Consider the following 22778-nt stretch of genomic DNA (forward strand, 5'->3'; position numbering starts at 1 on the left):
TGGGTTTTTTTGGCCTGACGTTACTAGCACCGAGTAACGGTTCAAATGAAGCCTGTTGCCATAGCGACGCGGTGAGTCGGAAGCATTTACCGTAGTGAGCTGCAGCTTTAGCATCGCTGCTCGGGGATGACTCGTTTGTGCGAATTTCCCGTTACAATGACCCGGTGTTACGTGTTCGGTCTCTAACCGGTTAATGTCTGCAGCTAGCGTTTGTATGGCCGCTCCAACATGATGACTTACCAGGTTAATGCATCGCAACCTACCGCAAAGGCTTTAATATCAGGGGCGAGCTCGAATTGCAGCCAGCGCGGCCCTGATGCGGTTGGATATCCGACGTACAGGAACTTCGGGATGGGAGCGGGTGGAGGACAAGCAGCTCTCAGACAAAATAATCGCATGAGGAGGAAATTTCCTGCCATACAACCCCTGAGCAGTGAGTACGCTCATTGAAGTCGCAGGTAGCTTCACGGTAACATGTCAAATGAATGCTGAACACCATTCATCTCTTGTAGAGTCCGGCGATTGGAAAACGTTGGTTAGCGGCATCATAGCTGCAGGGTAAGCTGTGTCAGATGGATATCCGTAGTGGTATTGCACTTGATTGAGGATCTGAGAATAATACACACATTGCTGTACCGTATATGTCTTTATTCTGGGTGGTATTCACCTTTTTCTATAAACCCCATGTGTGCTGGTATGTCTGGTTCTTGTTTCTCTCTTAAATCTATGTGTAGGTCACCTAACTTAGCCAAAGATGACCACCTGGAGTCAGAGAACAATGCCCTGGAGAAGGACATCTGTGGGAGACACTTTCTTTATGATAAGAAATGTAAGAATAAGAATTTAACTAGTGCAGATTTATGAGATTTATATTATATTTCCAGACTCAGAAATATGTGGCTCACATTTGACCCAAGCATTGACTTGGTTATGGAAGATTCACATTGAATTTAATGCTTGTTCCTGGATTGTCACTTCACAGCCAGTAGGTGGAGCTGTCTTCCTATATAATGAACACAGGTCTCATTTCAGTGCAGGGGTTAGGGTCAGTCGCTTTAAATGTAAGACTTAATTGAAATTTAAAGGATTTATGAAAGGTATATATTTACCATACCCCCCCCTTTGCTTTATAGCGTCTATAAATATCCCTTTAGGAAATTGCAGTCTTCATATCAGATGTCAGTTCTGTATGGCTATGTAATTATTTCTTAGGTACGAGGTTAGAGAGGACCAGAACTGTGATTCCTCCGCTGCGAAGAGACTACCATGTGCACAGACCTGGCAGCCTGCATCCTTTCAGCCTGTCCAAGGAGCTTTCCCACAGCCATGCTGGGCGGCCCTTCACCCTGGGGTAACCCGTGGATTAATGTCACTCAGTGCAGTAGTTGTAGCTGCACTCTTCACAGCATAGTTCTGGAGACAGCTGCACAGATTGCAGTAATTAGACTGAGTCACTGTCTGATAAGTGACAAGAATATGAGGGGGGAAAAAGGAAGCCAGATACAATTAATATTTTGACATGCATCATTTATCAGTCACAAAAAGAACATTTCAAGTTGATTGCTTTTAGTGTTTAATATTGTGGTAACACGGGGCACATCATTCTAGCTAAAACTAAATCATTATTATTTTTGCACAATAATGAGATAATGTATTACTATTAGACCTCCATTTGTGGGAACAGTTTGGTTTGGTTGTGAATAGACAGAAAGCTGCCTTCACGTTCACACAGTACTTAACCCTTAAATAATATTTGGTAGAACATACTGTACATATCTATAAGTGTAAAAGCTAAATATAGATGCTAATGCAAAGGATTTATCCCAACAGCCTTTTATATCATATGTCCATAACATCCTCAATTCTGTCTTCCAGCTACACTGAAAGATATGAACTGAACACGAGTCCAGCCATCCTCTTTCCCTCCACGTTAGTCCTCAATGGCAGAAACACCTTCTCAGTTGAGAACTGCAAGCTCAGCAGGTATCTTTGCCCTTACAAACTAAATCAGATCAAGCCAATCGATAATTCTCTCAATTATTTATCAGACCTCTGCCCCTTCTGCTTTCCTTCTGCTCTGCAGGCCTAAGGTGCATTATCCAACCTCCAACCTACTGACTGTTAAAGATCAATCAAATCAAAAAAGTGAGTTATCTTGATGCTATGACTGTGAAGCCAAGACAGGTATTTGTTGTTGTCGTTGGAGCCAGCAAGTGAGCAGGAGAGTCCAACCTTCAACCTGTACCCGTGTTTATGGCGTTGATTTATTAGCAGCAAACACGTCATTTTTTTTTTACAAAGTGGGACAAGGGGTCACATGGAGAAAGGGAGTGTTTCGTCTTGTCAGGTGGAGCGAGGGGTTATCATTTCAACTGTTTTCCCCAGTTTTAAAGTTCAAATACCGCACCTTTCTCTTTTTTTGTACACTTTTATTTAGATTTACTGCAGTACACTGAAAATACCAATCGCACTTACTGATTAGGCAGAAATATCCAAGACATCATCCCTAATTGATATAAAGTATTAAATCAATACTACTCACAAAATGAGCAGATGTAGAACAAAAACCAAGCAGCATAGTGTGAGGATTTTGATTCAAGCTAAGCTCTTATCCAAATATTTCTTTTCTCTCCCTCAATTCATCCCTCTCTGCTTCTCGCCATACAGGCCAGTCGTATCCAGACCCAATGGTTGGAGCCTCTCGTTCTTTCATCCACAGGATATCTGAGCTGTCCTCTTTGGAGGGAGAGACGGTGAGACAAGAAAAGCTCAAGAAAATGCGGAAACCTAGAAAACCTTCATCCTGACAATCACCTTCTTCCCAGTCACCCTGGTTAAGGATCAAAACCTTTGAGTCTGTGCCAACGACGTCTGAGCAAAATAAAACATTTGGTGGACCGTGCTCGTTTCAGTGGCTCGTTCTAACTGCTTGTTTGTCCTCAGTGATATTAGTTTCCTGCTTAACATGGCTGATCTTCACTTTCTGGGATTCCTGACCTGAGCTCCTCTTTTAGTGATTTACATGTAGTATTTACCGTGGTAAACTGCAGCGTTTGCTCCACTGATAAATGCTGATGATGAATATTATTGAATATTTTCAATCCTCACTCCCAGCTCCCGGTACTCCTCCACTCAGCATCTGCATGAACAGATATTTATTTTATCTTTCTAATGGCTTGTAATGGCTGTTATGTAATACTGCCATATTTATCACTGTATCATTAATATGTTACAGAGGCTGTCAAGCTTGCATCTCATTACAACAGTGTTTCAAATATTGCCGTTATAGACTAATTAAGTTGTTAAGTATGTGAAATATCTATGTACATATTAAATAGTTTAGCAAAACCATTATTGTGCCTTGTTAAACGTCTTCCTGAAATTAAATAAATTTATTTTTATTATTATTACTTTTTTTGTTAAGAACTTTTTTCTCTCTCCCCGAGTCCTGACTTTTGTCATGTAGCTTCTAGCAGAGCTAATAAAGGGAGCTTCCCCTTCCTTTTGGCATGAACACTACATATCGACCAGCACAGTAATCAGAATGACTAAAAGATTGCAATGAAACATAATCTGCATTCCATATCTACAGAACAGACACAAAACTGTGCCCCCAGATACCAGAATGTGGTACTTTCCCACATAATACATTGTTTTGTGGCTGTATGGAGGGCAGCTCTTGTCTCTGAATAGTCTTGTTCATTGTATTTGACAAAGACAGCAGTCACAGCAATTGTCTTTTTGTTTAGGGAGAAATGGATTTCATTATTATTTGATGACGTAGCAACTAGAGTTAACTCGTTTAAAATGTGGTAATTCAATTCGTAGAGTGATTGAGCTTGTTATCTTAATTCTTTGTGCTTGTCTTGACTTGAAAACGTTTTCCCCAAAATGTGCAAAATGTGGCCTTTACTGTTCACAGAACTCCACTGTTATCACAGTGGGAATGACAAAAGCATAAAGGCATGAGGCATGGCCATATTGCATATCGTGTCAAAGATACAAAGATTCACCTCCTGCCATGTGAGTGTGTATTACAGATGATAATTGGCACAAGGTATGAAGGCAGATGCCACAGCTGCAGCCAGCACAGCCACAGACATACTGAACTGTAAGAAAATACTGTAAAATTACCCAAGAAAAGGCATTGTGTGTTACATAATTCTCATCTTGCTCAAAGGTTTGTTTATTTGAAAGAGAAAGCAGAAGAAAAAAAGCTATTATTTGTTCTACAATCTATGTTTTCTTCGTGGATTGAATATTTTACTTTGAAGGTCCTCAATATTTCACATAGCATAAGGAAACATAAATAAAAACAATAATTCAAGTTCCCACATTAAGTTGTTTGGGTTGCTTCACAGATCTCTGATGTATGTTATGGGGAAAAAATAGCCAAGATGGCTACTTTACTGTCATTTCAAGGTTGATAGCGTCCTGCAGTCTGTTACTGAGATCATTGACGGGAGGCCAATGGGCCTGAGAGTGATCAAGGCCTTCTTGATGATCTGAAAGACTTCCGAATGAAAGATCAAGGATTTTATTTCATTCTCTCTCTCACTCTCTCTCTCTTTTTTTTTTTTAAATTTCCATTTAATTAAACAAAGTGGAGACAGAAGAGTCTGGGGAGGGAGGGGGGGACAGTCAACAAAGTGTCTCCCTAAGCTCCCTGTTAAATACAAATGTGATGTTGTCAAATGTTAGGTTCTGTTTGTGTTCCTCACTCCCTCCCTGTGGATGGCGAGGTGTTCATTTCAGGGACACACAGTGACCTAGAAACACAGAGCCATCCCCTTATTCATGCTAAGTGAAGGGGCTGTATTCACGCTCAAACGGAGGCCGGGTCTCCCTCTTCTTACAGGGTTTTACCGTCCCTTTAAAGTGTAGTGAAACAAAATGACCTGGAACAAACAGTCAACAATGAGGTCTTTAATAAGAGCTGTACAGGGGCCTGCCCACAAGTGGTTTATCGTTTCACTGTATCCACGGAGCTCTTAACCAGAGTACAGTACTCAATTTAAATCAGCCAGGGTCAATTTTTGAAAATTGTGAAAAATGCTAATAGCCTGAAATGGACTTTTATGTTTAATAAAACATTTTTTTGCTCCTTTATTTCACAAACTATTACTAATGTAGTATTTTCTATCAAAGCAGTAGGGGAGAGTGTATGTCCCCAGCTCAACCAGTGCTGTAGTGAAGAAAAAGCCAGGTTGTGTTACTGTTACGCCTGAATTGATGTTGTGCCAGTTGACTCTATCAGCAGGGATCGGAGAATGTAGCCCGTCTGCCAAATTATAACTTTGCCAACGCCTCAAATCAAAAGTGCCCTAAATATGTTTGGGCCGGTATGAGAGGGAAAAGAGCCAGCTTGGGTCTCGGGACAAAGATCAACGCTTTATATAATTAATGTGGACGATGTGTTCGCCGTTCAGTGTGCCAGTGCACTACCTGAAGTTAACTCGGCTACAATCAATATTTTTATTACGACATTGGGTCAAATGTGTAATCTGAGAAGGGTGGCTCATTGTGACTTACCAAAGAGAATTATCAACCCACTCTGCAGTTCCCCCTTATGGAGCTTTATTGCATCTTTCAGGCCCCTAACTTCTCAAATGTGCCTGTCCTTCCCTTGCATTATGGTAAATGAATTATTCTCTGGTTTTAGACTGTTGGTCAGATAAAACAAGACAACTGGGCTCTTGGAAATTGTGATTACCATTTTTAGCTATTTTCAGATGTTTTATAGACTAATCAGAAATTAAAATAATCATTAGCTGCAGCCTCGCTTGACACATTTCATACTGATAGATGTAGGCTTGGTGAGCTCACTGCAGTGCAGTCTCCATCAGGCGCATTATCTCTCACATACCCTACAGCATCATATCTTCTATTTACCAAGAAATTAACATAAAAGACCTCCAGCCAGTTAACAAAAAGTATTTCTTTATAAAGGCTGTAACTCTCCGACTTCTGCCTCTTCTGTTGTGGCAGGCTATAAAGAAGCTTGTTAAACGATCCTAAAAGATAGACACACAGCAATCAAAAACAAATGATAGAACAAACAAGCAACGTGTGTCAACAGGAACTCCTGGTCCCATAGTAACATGTAAGTCTGTGTATTCTAGTGGGGCACCCAGAGGTCAAATCTTAGTCTTTGCTGTCATACAAACACAGCAGAGCCCAAAACGATGTCAAATCTATGGCAGTGGAACCTATTGTGCTGCAAATATTCACAAGTTTCTTTGCTTGCGGTCCCTGTCTGGAACCACAAGATAGTAAAAAAAAAAAAGATAATTCTTATCATTAAAGAATGTTTGCATACAAGTTTTTACAGCTGCCAGGTGAAGAGATTCTTTTGATTCTCATGCCTCAAAAGTGTCTGTTATTGCCAGGTATGAGTGAGATTTGACTTGTTTGCCAACAACGTGCAAGTCAAAGCACGACTGAGAAATTCTGTAAAATGATTTTCAGTGCCAGCCCTTGATGTATAGCTCCTGCGGTTTTGTGATATTTATACACTTTGCCCTTGGCAGAGCAACATACACAGGGACCTAACCTTTCCGCTGCTCTATGACATTTCCCGGGATGATTTATGAAATCCACACTGATAGATGCTCCCTCTGTCATAGCCATTACTATTACCTGAAGTTTCATCTCTCTCAGAGGCAGGGGTCAGCCTCACTCCCCACCCACACACCGTGCCTCATCTGCCTTCTAATGTTCGCACTGATTTACACACACATATGGAAGTATACGCCAAGATAGGTGACTGATGAGGGGACAATTATCAGTGATGATGTCAGGTTCGGGCAGAGGAAAAACTTTCATCAATATCACTGCCTTTGTTGTCATTACATTGGCTCTGCTCCAAGGCCAGTCAGCCTGCGGAGCTGATGAGAGTGTCATAAGTCCTCTGCAGCCCTGGAGAAGCGTCTATCATCCATAAACTATTGAACAGTAATGGCCTGTAATGAATGGAGCATCATTAGTGGGATATACTACTCAAATAGATGCTCATGTAAGTGTGATGTGAAGAGAATTGAGGGTCATGATGCCAGTTGTAATCCTCAGGTACAGCGCAGGCAATGCCACATACATGTAAGTACTTTTTATTTTATTTTTATTTTTTTACTAAAATTCTCTGGAGGAAAATCTCTGTATTTCCCCCTGGATTCACCTGTTCAGCCTCACTTATCTGTTTCCCAGATCAACCTCCGCCTGAATGCCGTGTTCTGATGACACAAGCTAAGTCAAACATCCAACTTCTCCCCTCTTTAAACAATGACTCATACTCACACTTACTGTGTGTGTCATAACCAGGTACATCATTCACAAGAAATAAGATTAAAGACATTCTCAAATGCCACCACATGGACAAATACACACGTACAGTTTACACACAAACAGACAGTGCACACTAAACACACCAAATGTGCAGATGTACATACGGAGGGAGGAAGTAGGAGACAACTGTAACAGTAAATAGCAGACAAAGGCATCCATTCATGGGACAGAAACTGACTGCACTCAACAGAAAGAGACAAACTCGCAATTAGTCTGACTAACTCCAATTAAATATTTGGTTAAGGTTAAATATTTATGAGGTCAGACAGTCAAAAGTAAAAATGGATAAATTATTGACAGCTGAAGGGGACTCGGCACATATGTCAATATAAGCTCTTTGTGCATTCAGGTTCTAATGAGACCCTATCATGTGTAATTACAAAAGCAAGGACAAAATACATGTGTGTGTGTGTGTGTGTGTGTGTGCATGTGTGTGCGTGTGTATGTGTGCGTGTGTGAGATAGGGAGTGGGTGTTATACTGGTCAGAGGTGACACCATCAGCGTACCTTTACAATGTGTGGCAAAATGAAAAGGTGAATTCTAACATTTGTCAACAAAAGGTTTTGAAACTATAGCAACGCAGGTCAGCGGTTGCCATGGGGACAGCCACAGTTTGCATTCCCCACATAGGCGAGATAGAGCTAGGATTCACCCTGCCGTCTCCTTGACGCCCGCTACAAGAATTAGTGGCACGCACACTTTCATTCCCTGCTGAATCCAATCAATCTCTCTGTATCTCTCACTATCTCCCGCGTCTGTCCAATAAAATGACTTGTGTGTCTGACTGTCATACCTGTGACATGGCAGCTTGTGACAGAGTTTGAAGACCACATAGTTACAGGTGTAAGAGATGAATGAACATGGGTGTAATCTCCTTTCCTCTCTGCTCACATACACTACGAAAACTCCAAGCAGGGTGTATTCCTGCAGAAGTCTGATCGTCTTTGACAAGTGCACAGTAAGGGCGGGAGGTCCAGGGTTGGGGGCCTGTCAAATGTAAAACACACATGCTTTGATGTGCACTTCTAACGTGCTGGAGCCATAGCAAACTAACTGATGCAGCTGGGCTGATGAAATTAGCACTGGAAATGCAAAGTGTGTGTTAGCTTTAGTGACTTTTTAGGAGTATCCCTTGTGTTTTTTCTCAACATAAAGCATTATTAGACTTACACCCTCTCAAAATGATTGAAAATATGCAGAATTTTTTTAAGAGAAACTTTATAACATAAGAATTTACATCAAGGATTATCCATTAAATGACGCCATATTTATTATGTATAGATTAAAATGATCAAAACACTTCTGAGGTCAGTCTGGGTTCATTCCCCTCAAACATTAATATACACTGATTCGGACACATGCTCAGTGATGCTGCTTCTGATGATTATGGTGAAGATGAAGGCTATTACTGTCGCTTGACCTACCTGCTTATGGCAAGAAGAAGAATCAAAGCACCCAAACAGACCCCCCTCTGCCCTCCGCAAGCTGTTTTTCAAGACAGCAGAGGCAAAGTATCCAGATTATTACAAATATCTGCTCCGTTTAAAGCAGTCGGCATACAGAGGCCTCATTCGCTGCTAATGCTCCCTGCGGAGGCCTCATTTGTTTCCCATGAGATGGAGGTGGAACTACTCAAATAAAAGCTGACCCTCTGGAGTTCAAAACATCCTCAGACATTCAGGCTCCTTGAGAAAACAGTAAGAAATGCTGTCGGTCCCCTGGCAAAATAATGTCTAATGTTTCCTAAAATTTATATGCATGAATATTTGTGGAAAGTCTCCCTTAAAATTGGGTTTTACAGTAATATGGAAACTAAATGGTATGGAAAGAGTGAAAATAGAGCAAAGTAGCATGTGGATTATCAGCTTTTACATTGGCAATAAAAATACTTGTTACATGTCTTAATTTCACTCAGAGCAGCAAATCTAATATACCTGTTAATCTGTCAAAGACAAGCCCCCATCCTAATGAGATAAAACAATTACCCTGGCTTAGGTTGTCATAGACATGCCTCTCCGGAATGAAAGTATATGAAATTAATCTGTGATCTACTGTTCGCCTGCACTGTATGTCAAGAGTTGTAAATTAAGGCCACATCCTGGCCTGCAAATAGTCATGTACACTGGAGCTCCAGCTCACTGGTTCACAGCCCCGCTGTATGCATGCTGTCTCATTGCAGGACCCTTAAGCAAATAGACATTTTAGGAAATACACTTTCTTGCCAAGAGCTGTATAAAAACCAAAGTGTAAAAACAACTGGTTGTAATTTTATGGGGTAATGTGCTGGACTATTTCTTGGCCAGGTAGTCACTTCTTGGAGTCTTTTCAGCATGAGATTGCCAAGCAACATGTTGTTTTTACACTTCAGTTACTGTATGGATTAAACAAAGGAGATTTATTTATTAGTGAACTTTAGAGGAGCTGGTAGGTTGGCTTTTAAAAATCATGTCTTTATGCATAACTAAGCAGTTTGTTGCTGTGTCTCCATATTTAGTGCACAGATATGAGAGGTATTTATCTTCTCATCCAACCTGGCAAGAGAGCAAATAAGCCTTTTCCCCAGAATTTCGACGAATAACATATCAGATAACTTAATTCATCAAATAAAGGCACAAAATGTAACAGAGAAAATCGTTACATTGTAGTGTTTCTGTTAGATTACAGTAACAATAGCAATAGTATGAGAATGAGAAAAAGGGAGAGAGGTGAGAACCAAAGGGTGGCTTTACAACACTCAGCGGGCCCCCTGGCACAATTGTCTGGAGACCTGCCAACTGCTCACATTCCTCCCTTTCTTTTGGGACTCAGAGGTCTGGGGTGGCAGAGAGCGGCTGGGCAAGACTGGCAGATCAGGGTCACTGTAATTCTGCAGGGAGACGGTAAGAAATAAAAGGGGTAAACAACAACAAGACAGGTGAGAAAGAGGCAAGAGAGAGAGAGAGAGAGCAGGAGGCAGAGCGCACTCCAAACTCACTAGCTCACCCCTCCCTTGCCCTCGTTGTCTCCTCCCTTGTGTGATCGAGTGAAGGGAGGTGCTCAGCTGGGAACAGGGAGAGAGAGACACCAGCTCTGAAGGGAGAGGTTGCACACACAATATGAGAGACATGGGAGTCTGACTGGGGGCTGGAATGGGGTGTTCCGTACTGTAGGTTGCTCTGCAGACCTGTTTCTGGAGGTAAACAGAGGGGCTGGACACAGGAGACAGAGACAGGAATTCCAGGTCACAAGGGCTCCTGTGGCAGAGCACGGTCTTGGCAGGGTTTGGCTGGTATTCCAACCTCTCCCTCTCGCGGTCCTGAGTATGACAGAGTAGGACCAGGGAGGGAATAAATACACTTAGAAATAAGAAATTATATATTAGTGCAAGTAAGAGGCTAGTGTTTTACTCCAGGGGTCTGGCCTGACCCCCCTCATGATGGGATCCTCAGTGGAATTTGCCTGTTTGCTGCTGGTGGTTTCTAGTCTGGGAAAGAACCACTTGGTGTTTGGGGGTTGCTCAGGGAAATGCTGCAGGGGCAGAGACTTGAGCTGCGAGTCCACTGACTGGAGGATGGACCGTGTGTATGGGATGTGCTACTGCGACGAGGGCTGCGTCAGGACCAAGGACTGCTGCTTCGACTACTTCACAGAGTGCCCAGGTGAGGGATGAATGAATGGGACGCTGTGAGTGTGAATGAATCACAAGAGGAGGTGCTGTTTTTTTCTTTTTCTTTGCACACACCTTAATTATATGACACCGGTGGAAGATAACCTGTCGCATGAGATAACCTGAAGATCTTCTGAATCTGTCTATTGGAGAGAAGATAAAGATAGCTTGGAGAAGAGGAGATTATTTTCAGTACCTGGTCATTACCGGGCTGCTTATCACATATTCATCCAAGGCATGTGAAATTGTTTGAGCACATTTATCTTTAAGTCCTGTCAAACTCTCATGCGTGGTTTGTTCTAGGTATTCTTCACCTTCTAACTAGTTTTTTTGTGTGTCATGGCTGTTCAGTCACAAAAAGGCAGTAATAAGTTCACCAAATAACCCAGGCAGCTCTGCGTCTAACCTCATTTCAGTGGACTGGCCCACATAATGGCATTAGTACAAATATTTGAAGAATGTGATTCTGTCAATCAGTTGTAGCAATTACAGTTGTAGTCAAACAAGCCAAGCGTACCTAATATGTGTTTTAGGCTGGCAGTCATTAAATGTGCATGCTTAATACATCAAAGCTTGATCATCAAGCACAGAGAGTAAATGAAAAGAAAAATCACAGGACTTGGAGATTGAATGGGTTTGCTCACTTGGCCTGCTTTCAAAGTACTTGTAGTGGAGCAGGGAACACTAATTCTACAAGTCACAGTCAATGCTTCATTGATCTTAAGTTATTTCCTGAATATTTAGCTTCATTTTGTAAACGCTGTAAGGTTTCACTGTTGCTGTGACTCAGAAGAGTCACCTCAGCACACACTGTGAACTGAAGGAGTCAGGGTCAACATCTCTTGAGTTTCAGGGCAGGTTTGATTGTTTGCTACCACAGAAGGTATCCTGTAATAATCTTTCTTGCACAATGTGGGTGCCAACATCCAGCTCAGGACTGTGCTGTGAGCGACTGGAGCTTTTGGAGCGGCTGTGCCAAGCCCTGCCAGCCCTCGGTACGCGTCCGTGTACGTCACGTAGAGCAGCAGCCCAGTAACAGCGGAGAACCCTGTCCAAGCCTGGAGCAACGAAGCGGCTGCAGGGAGTACAGAGACCACCAGGGCGGCCACTGTGGACACAACTCAGGTACATAAACACATTTTTTATATAGTTTCCCCGTTTCATCTTGTTTGTAAAGTTACAACTTTGGACTTTGCACTTTAAATCAGCTTAACCTGAACTTGGTTTCTCTTTCTCTTATCAGGTCCTGCATTCATCACCAGCATGGAGTTTGGCAAGGGTAGGCCCAAGCATGACAACTATGGAAACCCCCTAGACCCTGGGTAGGTTTCATATCATGCTCCTAAAGCCTCCCCAAATATTCTGAAAATGCACACAGCCTCACATATCTGTGAATTCAAGAGTTGAAAAGTTCATGAATGCAGCCAGGGGTTAACTTCATTTTAGCATTATGCTGTGTAACTCAAACCATTCTGAAAAAAAAAGAGATACCTTTTCCTCTATCTGCATGAGCTACCAGGAGGTGTTTGCTCACCTGGATGTCTGTCTACAAACCATTAATGCCGCGCGACTGCCCACAACCCTTTGAAATGAAACACTCAGACTTTAATAAGGACTGTTACATGAAAAGCACATACACAAAGGGTCTAGATGACAGTAGGTGAGTTATTTTGTGCAGCTTACAGTATAGCCATTGGCTGAATCAACTATTCCCATGTCATAATGGGTGTGTCCATACTACATTGATGAAACAAATTATCCCTATGCCAGTCACAAACTGGGTGATGTCCTCCTATTGCGTACATAAATTGTCTTCTTGTGTCCTCTATCTTGATTGATTGGCCCCAATATCCCAGGATTGAGAGTGTGAATCTAATGACCCTGACCCCTTCTCCCCTCTAGGTTCTGTGTGGAATTCACACTGGAGTCCCGGACACCCCACTGTACGGTGGAAAACCGACCACACACGCACTGGATGCGCTACATTACAGAAGGCTTTAAAGTGTGTGTGGCATGTGAACCTCCTGCCATGAGAAACAATAGTGGGAGGTGCCAAGGAGATGGTCAGGAATCAGACAAGTATGAAGTTATGAACCTTTATATGCATGTTCTCTCCGCAATTGTTTATGGCTGCGTATTTGTTCAGATTAGGCATCTTACATTTAAATGTATTTTTCTGGTTTTGCCATTTGATCAGCCCTTATTTCATTTAAGAGTCAGAATCAAAGCTTAACCAATTCATGAAACAGCCATTTTATCCAGGAGAAAAGTGAGCAGGATCAGTTCCCACCTCCCTTTGAATTTACTCTTAAAGTGCCCTTGAGCAAGGCAGTAAATCAGTCGACTGCAGAAATGGTGTGAAAACCCATAAACAACCGTGGCTGTGACTGTGTTGCAGAGAAGCTGTGCTCCACTGGCAGGCGGTGGGGAACTATCAGTGCAGTGGGACATGGAAGAAGATCCAGCAAACCCAGCAGTGCAACTGTCCACCACAACACAGCTTCGTCTTCATCTGATCCAAACCAAGCACCGCAGCACTCTGATCTGGTGTCCACAAGAACATTTCACAGCCAAGCTCCCCTCAGCAATGAAACTGGAATGTTGTGTTCAGATCAGACGTCTCCATGCTTTCAATACTAAGAAGACTTAAGACTTGAGGGAGGTGCAATGCAATTGTCTCTATTAAATATGCCATTCACTGATATAAAAGCATATTCAAATCACTGCAATCACCATGCACATTTGCTCTGTGTAACTTTGCACCATACTGTGTAGACACTACATTATTTCACCTTTTCCTAGCACACATTAAGCACCTATGAAAATTAAGTTTGCATATCTTTATTGAAACAAGCCACTGCTGTATTCCTTTATTGACAATTTTCTGGCAAAAATATTTAACTTTTAAAGCTATTTTACATTTGTATTGTGAATTGTGCTTTTTTCTCCTTTACGAAACAGAAACAAAAAAAGATTCCATGTAATGTTTTCTATCACAGGGGGCAGCCCAGCTCATTGTAGTGTTGACTGCCCTCTGGTGGTAAGATATTCTCATGGAGCAAACAGAGCTGCAGAAAAGCACAATTTCAACTGTTTAAAATGAGAGAAGCTAACCCCATGTTTCAACTAAAGAACTGCTACATTGTACAAAATAGAGGGACACAGTTACAGATTTTGTATACTATCAAATGTATCCTGTCATAGAAGGAAATGTAAACAGCCCAATTTATTATTCTGTGTTGAGTTCCCTCTAGTGGTACACTTTCTTGGTGCAAACAACAAAAACACACCAATAACATTCAGGAACATCATTCAATCAAACAACAACCAATTAGGCTATGTTCTGCAATGGGTTAAATTAGTGGACCAGCTAAATCAGTATTTTATTTACAACCAAATTGCTACATTATACAAGTTAGAGAGGCACTGCATGTTTTCAGCAGACTTTATGTGCCCTCAGTAGAACTCTCCAGCGGTCTTTGAGCATGGTGCCACTGCGTCCTTCAAAGTCATAATCCAATAATATGCGAGACCACTTCCCCTGGCCGTGACATTTAACACCATCCATGAGGTATTTGTCCAGCTGGGGTGTCCATTTCTAAATAAAAGCAGAACATAAACTCAAATCTTTTAGACTTTCAGAAATTCCACCCAAAAGAAAGGCAGCATTTCAGTGATGCTTCGTGTATTTATTTGATTTGAAATGAATTAACTGGACGCAATATTGAATGAGCTGCGTGATTCAACTTACCTGAGGTGGTTTTCTTTTTTTTGTTTTGTCCTTGTTTTCTGAGTCCATTGACTTCTCAAAGCAGACCACTGACTTCTCGAAGGAGACCATTGACTTCTCAGATATCATCTGAGACAACTCTGATGGTGGGAGGTTTAACATTCGCTTTTACTTTGTTCATGCTCAGAAATATGTACGAAATATGTGCTGGTAAATGTATTTCTACATTTTATAGAAAATCAAAAAAATCAAAATTAAAGACAAATACGTTTAGTTTTGAACAAAAAACATCATAGGCAGAAGAAAAATAAAACTTACCGCTCTTGGACATTCTCCTGAGAGAGACTAAAGGCTTCTTGCATGAATCAGGTTTCCATACATCAGTTATTTTGGTTGACAGTAGTTTTCGTTTTGTTCTGTTCAAGTGAAATACAGAGTGACAACATATATTGTTATCCCACATATGCCCTATAGCTAGTGTTTAGGACAGCTTGCTGAATTTCTACTCAAAGAGAGACAGCAAACGCCAAGAAAATGTTTCTTATTAAAAACACATTTCAACACTGATTTCTACTAACCTCAAACCTGCAGCCTTCTTCTTTTTCCTGTTGGGACAAAAGATGTATATTGTTCAATACAGAACATAAATGGGCCGTGCACACATTTCAAAAATTAAACTGCGAGTGTTCAAAGTAATTTCCTACTTTCTATGCAGTGTTAATTCGTTGGCTGTTTCTGACAGAGCGTTGTCCCGTGTCACCGTGTCCTCCAAACCCTCCCTGTTCTGTGATGACTGGACCGTCTTTGTAGCTGCCTGATAGATGGAGAGGTAGACGGTAATACAGACTAACATAAATTATGTTACTAACTATTACCATTTCATACTCTTCCAAAATAATTAACTTTCAGGTTTAAGTATTGCTTTAATGTGAAAGCAAAACTAATGAGGCCTGTCATTACAATAACCTTTTAAAGTTTAACCTTGGTCAGCGGCCTCCATGTAAATCACACTTGAAACTTTCATGAATAAGCGAGTCTGTTAGACCCTGAGGAGGGCTCTGCTGAATCTAACGGTTTGCCCTTCCAACTAATTTTGATGACAAATTGTCAATTAACTATGACTGATAATGTCACATCGGCACGTACAGTTGGTCAAAGCGCCATTACTCAGAGGAACGAAAGCTGAACAGGTCGGTGCACAAGAACAAGATTTACAAAATTTGTTTGTGAAACCTTGCCGTTAGCTGGAGCAAAACACTGGACACCTTGTGCTTGTATTTGCCTATTACATCATGTGTGACTGAAGAAACTCCACACAAACAGCTGCGGAGCAAAAACCTGACTATTCTTTTCACACTTTGTATTAAAAGACAGATATGTTAATAAGTTAAAGCATCAAATACAGCACCACTCATAATATTTTTCAGTGGGGATAATCCTCTTGGTTGATGTCTTGCACCAAGACTGAATACTTTCTTGCACAGCTATTCTCATCCCTTATGTTTCAGCTATACAAAGTTGATCTTTAAATTTACATTGGCATTAGTTCTGCAGGGCCAGCGGTATAAACCATATGTATGCAGTATAAATGTTTATTATCAACATGAATACACTAAGTAAATCCTACCCTGGGAAAACAATTTTCCAAGTAACTTTTAAAAAAACCTGACTGCGGCAGATGGTTCGTTACACAGAACCATCCTTAAAGTAATCATTAGAAACTACTACTGCAGGTGATTGGATGAACCATCTGTCTATCACAGTCCATCAAGAGTGAACTTCAACCAATCCGATCAATGTAGTCAAACCCTCTTTTAAATAAGAGCTCATCATTTTGATTTGTGTGCTGACACTGGTTCTCCTTTTCACAATGATGCTGTTCTGTTTCATGTTCACTCTCCTGCATGTTTGTTTGTGTTGCCTTCATGCAAATGTCTTGCCTGCATCCGTGCCGTGCAGTAGAATGCAAAGCATCATCCAAATGAAAAAATTGGAATAATAACATTGCGTAGTATGATTTGTGACAAAAGGAAGAAACAATAGAGAATAATACGAAATGATAGACACTTTTCTATCGTCACGCGATTTATACTGTCATATTGCACAACCCTACACTGTACTCATAGGTGAAGCCTGGCAAGATTCTTTGAGGATTTTGTGATCCAGCTGCCTCACAATGTTAGACTTGTGCTTTGCCTTTCTGCACAACTCTTTTTCCCCCCTCTAAATATATTTAGATTTAAAGGTCATGTTTTACGACACTGAACAGCTCTTCATTCATCATTTCCCCCGCATGTTCAGTGTCCAAATATCTAACGATCTGTTGAAACACATTTAATCAAATGAATACATATTCTAGGAAAGACAGACATTTTCTAAGTTTATGAAGTAGGCTGAACTTGGAAGGGGTGACATAGTGTCATTTTGATACAGGCTGTTGGTCTACAACATACTGGGAGCGGGTCCTGTACCTTGAGAAGGTAGTCAGAGGGGTTCTTCTCCAAGTAGGCATCCAAGTAAGACCGTACTGTCTCCAGCAGGCGGCTGAAGGTGAAGCTCATAAGGAATGGGTGGTATGTTTCCTTCTTTGTCACTATTGTCGACAGCTTAACTCCCAAGTTCTGTTGAAAAACATTAGTAATTGAGAATTTAAAAGGATTCTAGGCCACCGAATATTCAAGTTATGACCATGTGCTGTGAAAAGAAAACAGACAATAACGGACATACAGACCTGTGGGAATCCATGGTTATTCTCAAACCACTTGAGGGCAGAAGAGGCAGAGGATCTCTGGCCTTTCTCCATGCACACAGCCACAGACTGGAAACGGGGCAAACGCATCAGACTGTTACCACTCAAAATGAGGACAAAATATCCTGACTAAAAATAATAATCTTTATTTATAGAGCACTTTTAAAACCAAGTTTACAAAGTGCTTCACAAGTTATAAAACCATCAATTTAAAAGAAGAAGAAAAACGTTCAGGAAGTAAAAGATACTTCCCAACATTAACGTTCAAGTAAAATTAAGGTAGGTATAAAAGTGTGCTTTAAGAAGGGACTTAAAAGAGATCACTGACTCAGCTGACCTGACCTGAACCCGATTTCTTGAACTGGTGCTATCTATCTGTTACAGCCAGCAATCACACCAGGACACATTGAAAGCCATCTCTGGAAATTCTCTCATCTTGTGTACACAGACGCCACAAAATATTCAGTACGATTACCTGGACAATCAAAAGGATGGTAATGTTTTTGAACAAGCTTTCGTCTGCCACGGTGTCCTCTAGCTTTGACCATATTTTGGCTGCGGACATCAGAGGCATCACACAGGAATCCTCTTCAAACAGGACATCTGGGGGGAAAAACAGTGTATTACATGAGTGTGTGTGCAGTTAAGAAGCACAAGATACATTTTTCAGCCTTACATTTTAGCTTGAAGTTACTTTCTTGTCATCAAAACATCGACTACATGTCTCTAATAGCTATGCACTTTTACATGAGTGTGAATGTCAGCTGGGAACAGTTTCAACTGGTAAACATCCTTGGGCCCATCTGTAAACAGAACCCTAAATAATACACTTTTCTCATATAAATGAGTTTTTATAAGGAATGTACTAATTGGCTTGAGATTTTTGGACGTATTGCATATATATATGTTTTTGTGTGAAAAGACAGATGGCTTTATAATCCCAAACTGCTGGCAGGTCATTATAATTTCTATGGGACTCTAACGTATGTTGTAAATTATACAGTACGCTCTGACCTTTCTGTAGCACTAACTTCCACTCAAAAGCACCCAAACAGTGCTGCTAAACAGAGTTAATGTGCAGATGTGGAAAGATATATAATTCAGCTTCAGACTGCAACAACTTACCCAATTGCTTTCCGTGCACGACTCTCGAGAGGAAGGCACAGATCATGGCTTTCTCATTATGAAGTCTTCCTTTCAGAGATGAACACTGATAAATGGCTAAAAGAGCAAAGATAAAGAAACTTCAGAAACTTTATAAAGTGTCTCTGTAGCAACATTACCGATTCACACACTTTAATGCAGGTATCAGGGGTAAAATGAATGAGAATTTGTTCATTATTGTAGTAATAATGATTAAATGAGTTCTGTTATTGTAGGTGTAGGTGGGTTTAAGCCACAGCAGGGCGGCTAGCAACAGCTGTGTTTTAATCTAGAGGTGTCTTCAAGTTACAGACTTTATCACTTTATATTAACGTCGTTATGTTATCGCATAAATTCAAAGCCTTCTCGTACAACTTTATGTCAACATTGGGCCACATTTTACCAGTCTTTCATTCAACGTGGCAGCTTTATTTGGACTTGTATTTTCAAATTCACTGGCTGTTAAAGTTAACGGCTCACGTTTTATTTTACGAGGTTGTTTCTGTTTTGTACATCTGTGAGCATGAATTATTAACGATAATTCACCTTTGTTTTATAGCTACACCCGATATTTCCGGAGGCAAGTTAGAGAGGCTGCATGTAGTTCACATAATAGTAGTTAGGCACCTATACTAATGCTTTGTTAGCTGTGAATAACTTACCCTCGAAAGTGGAAAGCGTTTCATTGAACTTATCATGTTTTCCTTCCTTGAAATGCCGACACAGGCTCACAAACATGAAGTCCAACGTCCACCCAGTAGCGACAGCGGTAACGTGGGAAAAACTGACACTTTCATCTATGTAACTTGCGTCTGTAGCGCTTTTATTGTCAATTTCAGAGCCCATGTTTATGTTTATGTTTGCGGTCGGGATCTTCTCCTGGAAATACTTTCCCCCCCCATTTCTTTCTTCTTCTTTGGCAGTTGTTTGATTTCCGCGCGCTTTGTTTTGCGTGTGGCGTCACTTGACAGCTTGCAGCGCCATCTGGTGGTCGGGGGTTGTAACTACAATGTTTAATTACAAAAATCCTTATACATTAGTGACCCAAGAAACATAAAATAAAACCCCTCTGAACTTTTTTGTTGTTTTTGGTTTGCACAAAGCTGAATACAATTCAGATGGCGCCTTAGAATTAGTTTTCTTTATTGGTTGCATGTTTAGTCTTTTCTTATATTGAATATACAGCTACACCTGAGTGTAATAGATAACCCTGCTGCAAGTATGATCCTCTGTGACACAATGAATTTAATAGATTCTGTCTTTCTATCCTCATGTAATGCAGTAAATACAGTGATAATAGGCCAATACATTTGTATAAAGCATTATTAACCTCTTTAGCTCAAGTGTATGGCTTCCTTATATTTAAGACATTACATATAGGACTGTATGTTCAGTATCACTATTTGTAAGCAACAGAAATGTGAAGATCCATTAATCGCCTCTAATGGAACTACATTTCCCTCCACTGATAAATCATTTATCAACCAGTTACGCCAGAATGCTGATCTGTCTGCAATGTTGGATATGAAGAACAACTTTGCATACTTTCTTGCTGCAAATGCAACATTAGTTTTAATTAGTTCTATGCATTTATTAACTCATATTTGTATCATATTATGTAATGATCTTTAAGATGCAAAAAAAATGCATGCAGAAACTGCTGATGTGGTCTACAAACAACAGCTCATTTGTAGAGTAGAAAACACCAGACACACAAGTTATATACACATTTATTTGTTATTCTGCATATGCTAATAGACGTAATGGGGAACAATGCTCTACAGAAATGTTGACATACATACAAGTGTTCTGTGGTCACATAATTGTTCGGACTACTACATGCATACAAAGATGTTGCTTTGTACATAAACAGTCTGTAGCTCAGAATGTGTCTAATGATAATGTTCTCCAAAGCTGAACAGAAAAAAAATCCAAAAACAAAAAATGTAAGAGGCAGGATACACAGAGAAATAAGAAGAAACAATGCTTTAGGGAGCAAGGTTTGGTAAGCACGCATGAGGGACACAGACAATACCCATTCCTCTCAGAGAAAATAAAGACACAACCTTTTTCACTCTGTACAGCATCACACATGATAATGCTATTGTGAGACAGTAAGACAGAGCACAGTCCAGTCCATTCACTGTCAGCTCACAGAATTATTTTCATTATCACACAAACATCATTCCAAGGGAATATAGCTGATCAATCCAAATCCCTTGTTTCTCTACCCTACTTGTCAAAATGAAGGATTACCCGAGGCTAACACAGATACATGGTTACTACAAACAAGGGATGAAGGAAAAGAAAACGTAAAATTGAACGTACAGGTACAGAAAAAGATAGTTTTAACTAGAAGGTTATTATCTAACCTTTCTTTTTTTAATGAACGAAAAAAGACAAATGAAAACCCCAAACAACAACAACCACCACTGACATTTTACTTTGGAGAGTACCAAAGAATCCGAGTTTCCAATGAGGGATCAATAATTTCACATGAAAGACAATTCTATGAGCTCTCACATGGATCTCTGAAGTTAAATTGTGTTGGTCTGGGTATACAGTATGTACACAGACAAAAGGAAATATGGACCACAACTGATCATTGATGTGATGAAACCATTTGGGAGGACCCCATTTCACCTCTCCTCTTAACTCTCAAAACCTGCCTGTATCCTAGCCTTCCTTTTACCCATTGATTGTTGTTCCTGAGAGCATGCTATGGGGTTAGAGCCTCTGAAGCTGTAGGTATTGAAGCACTCAACGGTGTAAGCATGGGAAATAATCAGATGTATCAGTTCAGTGACAGTAGAGATCTATTTCTGCCTTCCAGGTTCTCAGTTAGACACATCTCTTCCTTTCTGTCTACTTCTCAGCTCTTAAACTCTAACGCCTAAACTTCTGTCCCTTCGTTTGTGCTCCTTCCTGCCTCACTGAAGACTGATGGGGGTGGACACTGAATGTGGTGCACAGATTACCCAGGAGGAGGGAGAGATATTGCCACTCCTTACTCCAGGAGCCAAGACATCAATGTGGATTTGACAACATCACCTTTCAAAAAGTACAGAAGTAACTAGTTGACATTAGCTGTTAAAGAAAAAACAGAGAATCTATCCAATCGGAACATCAGAGAGTTATAGAAAACCTGAGAACTCAATAACATTACTTGTATCTATTACATAAAGACCTGATTTCTCCTATAAAATTAGAATTTTCTGTACAGTGCTATATGAACAAAGCAAAATGACTTGCTGCCTTCTCATAAACAGCAGTGTTATGAAAAGGCACGCATCATTTCAACCACCATATGGCAGGAAATTGTGGTCGTGCTCCATTTTGGTTTAGAAAAAATAGAATCATTCTCAACGTTAATTCACAAAAAACATAAAATCCTTTGTGTGTGGCCATTGAAATTAGATTATCTTAATATCTTTCACAGACATTTGTTAGATTTTTTTAAATGAAATCCAACAGCAATATAAAAGGCCAAAAGTGGTCAATTTTCGATCCTTATTCTCACTGATAATCAAATTTGAGGTCCATGGATATCTGGCATGAAGGTGCTTGACAGCATATGCCAGTCATATAATATGAAAAGTAAAAGTCAAATTCTCATTTGCATTGTTTGTGAGATTCTGGTAGTTGTAATACTGTTTTGCCTCATATTAAAGATATAACATTTGAAAAATACAAGTAATTTCTGCCTGTACACTTACAAATCCCATAGACAGAAAATAAAGTGCCACAATTCTTGGCCTGCATAGATTGCAGTATGCGGTATTGCACATTCCACACCTCTCTGTGAGAACAAAACAAACAAACAAAAAACAAACAAACATGATAATAAGAAAAAGAAAGAAAAAAATAAAACAAAGAATTCGCCCACATACTTCCTGTCAGTATCATTCTGGTTTGTGTGGCTCTCACAAACACACTACTAATACACTCAGCCAAGTGTCATGCTGAAACAATAAACAAGTATTCCAGCAATAAAATTGGTATCAAAGGCAACATACAACGGATATTTTCAGTCAGTGTAAAACAAAAGCAAGAAAAAAGACAAAAATAAAACTCCTTTGGGTTTAAGTTTGACTGAAAATAGTTTTGTTCACAATAAAACACAATAAATTACAGTCCAAGACACTACGGATATATATATATATATATA

General features: G+C 40.3%; 3 protein-coding genes across 4 annotated transcripts; 2 read left to right on the top strand and 1 right to left on the bottom strand.

Annotated features, from left to right (window-relative positions):
* The first annotated feature begins 87 nt into the window (after positions 1 to 87).
* si:ch211-171b20.3 lies at positions 88 to 3277 on the top strand. Its single transcript, XM_035654122.1, has 7 exons — positions 88 to 433; positions 513 to 558; positions 735 to 829; positions 1213 to 1351; positions 1876 to 1983; positions 2084 to 2145; positions 2668 to 3277. The coding sequence occupies exons 1-7, from the start codon at positions 229 to 231 to the stop codon at positions 2805 to 2807; spliced, it is 795 nt and encodes a 264-aa protein (XP_035510015.1). The 5' UTR covers positions 88 to 228; the 3' UTR covers positions 2808 to 3277.
* A 7120-nt stretch (positions 3278 to 10397) lies between these two features.
* LOC118337765 (somatomedin-B and thrombospondin type-1 domain-containing protein) lies at positions 10398 to 14200 on the top strand. Of its 2 annotated transcripts, XM_035675957.1 has the most exons (5): positions 10398 to 10980; positions 11919 to 12113; positions 12232 to 12310; positions 12891 to 13067; positions 13387 to 14200. In XM_035675957.1, the coding sequence occupies exons 1-5, from the start codon at positions 10755 to 10757 to the stop codon at positions 13502 to 13504; spliced, it is 795 nt and encodes a 264-aa protein (XP_035531850.1). In that variant the 5' UTR covers positions 10398 to 10754; the 3' UTR covers positions 13505 to 14200. The 2 variants fall into 2 exon arrangements, with proteins under 2 accessions (XP_035531850.1, XP_035531134.1); XM_035675241.1 differs by lacking the exon at positions 13387 to 14200 and having other exon boundaries at positions 12891 to 13221.
* A 141-nt stretch (positions 14201 to 14341) lies between these two features.
* terf1 (telomeric repeat binding factor (NIMA-interacting) 1) lies at positions 14342 to 19512 on the bottom strand. Its single transcript, XM_035674092.1, has 10 exons — positions 19273 to 19512; positions 18593 to 18688; positions 17943 to 18070; positions 17450 to 17536; positions 17190 to 17339; positions 15423 to 15532; positions 15297 to 15323; positions 15037 to 15134; positions 14740 to 14858; positions 14342 to 14586 (listed from the first exon to the last, which is right to left on the bottom strand). Exons 1-10 carry the CDS (start codon positions 19454 to 19456, stop codon positions 14425 to 14427), a joined length of 1161 nt encoding a protein of 386 aa, XP_035529985.1. The 5' UTR covers positions 19457 to 19512; the 3' UTR covers positions 14342 to 14424.
* Positions 19513 to 22778: the final 3266 nt, after the last annotated feature.

Source organism: Morone saxatilis, unplaced genomic scaffold (assembly GCF_004916995.1).
Source record: "Morone saxatilis isolate NCDOM2014 unplaced genomic scaffold, NCSU_SB_2.0 Contig0, whole genome shotgun sequence".
NCBI lineage: Eukaryota > Metazoa > Chordata > Actinopteri > Moronidae > Morone > Morone saxatilis.

Bases quoted from the DNA above. Each gene is read 5' to 3' on its own strand.
- si:ch211-171b20.3 (XM_035654122.1), top strand. From the start codon at position 229: ATGATGACTTACCAGGTTAATGCATCGCAACCTACCGCAAAGGCTTTA. The intron at 830-1,212 runs GTAAGAATAAGA...ATTATTTCTTAG, and splicing joins CTTTCTTTATGATAAGAAAT to GTACGAGGTTAGAGAGGACC. The intron at 1,352-1,875 runs GTAACCCGTGGA...TCTGTCTTCCAG, and splicing joins GGGCGGCCCTTCACCCTGGG to CTACACTGAAAGATATGAAC.
- LOC118337765 (XM_035675241.1), top strand. From the start codon at position 10,755: ATGATGGGATCCTCAGTGGAATTTGCCTGTTTGCTGCTGGTGGTTTCT. The intron at 10,981-11,918 runs GTGAGGGATGAA...GCCAACATCCAG, and splicing joins CTACTTCACAGAGTGCCCAG to CTCAGGACTGTGCTGTGAGC. The intron at 12,114-12,231 runs GTACATAAACAC...TTCTCTTATCAG, and splicing joins CCACTGTGGACACAACTCAG to GTCCTGCATTCATCACCAGC.
- terf1 (XM_035674092.1), bottom strand. From the start codon at position 19,456: ATGGGCTCTGAAATTGACAATAAAAGCGCTACAGACGCAAGTTACATA. The intron at 18,071-18,592 runs GTAAGTTGTTGC...TTTTCCCCCCAG, and splicing joins CGTGCACGGAAAGCAATTGG to ATGTCCTGTTTGAAGAGGAT. The intron at 14,587-14,739 runs GTAAGTTGAATC...GCTTTTATTTAG, and splicing joins AAAAAAGAAAACCACCTCAG to AAATGGACACCCCAGCTGGA.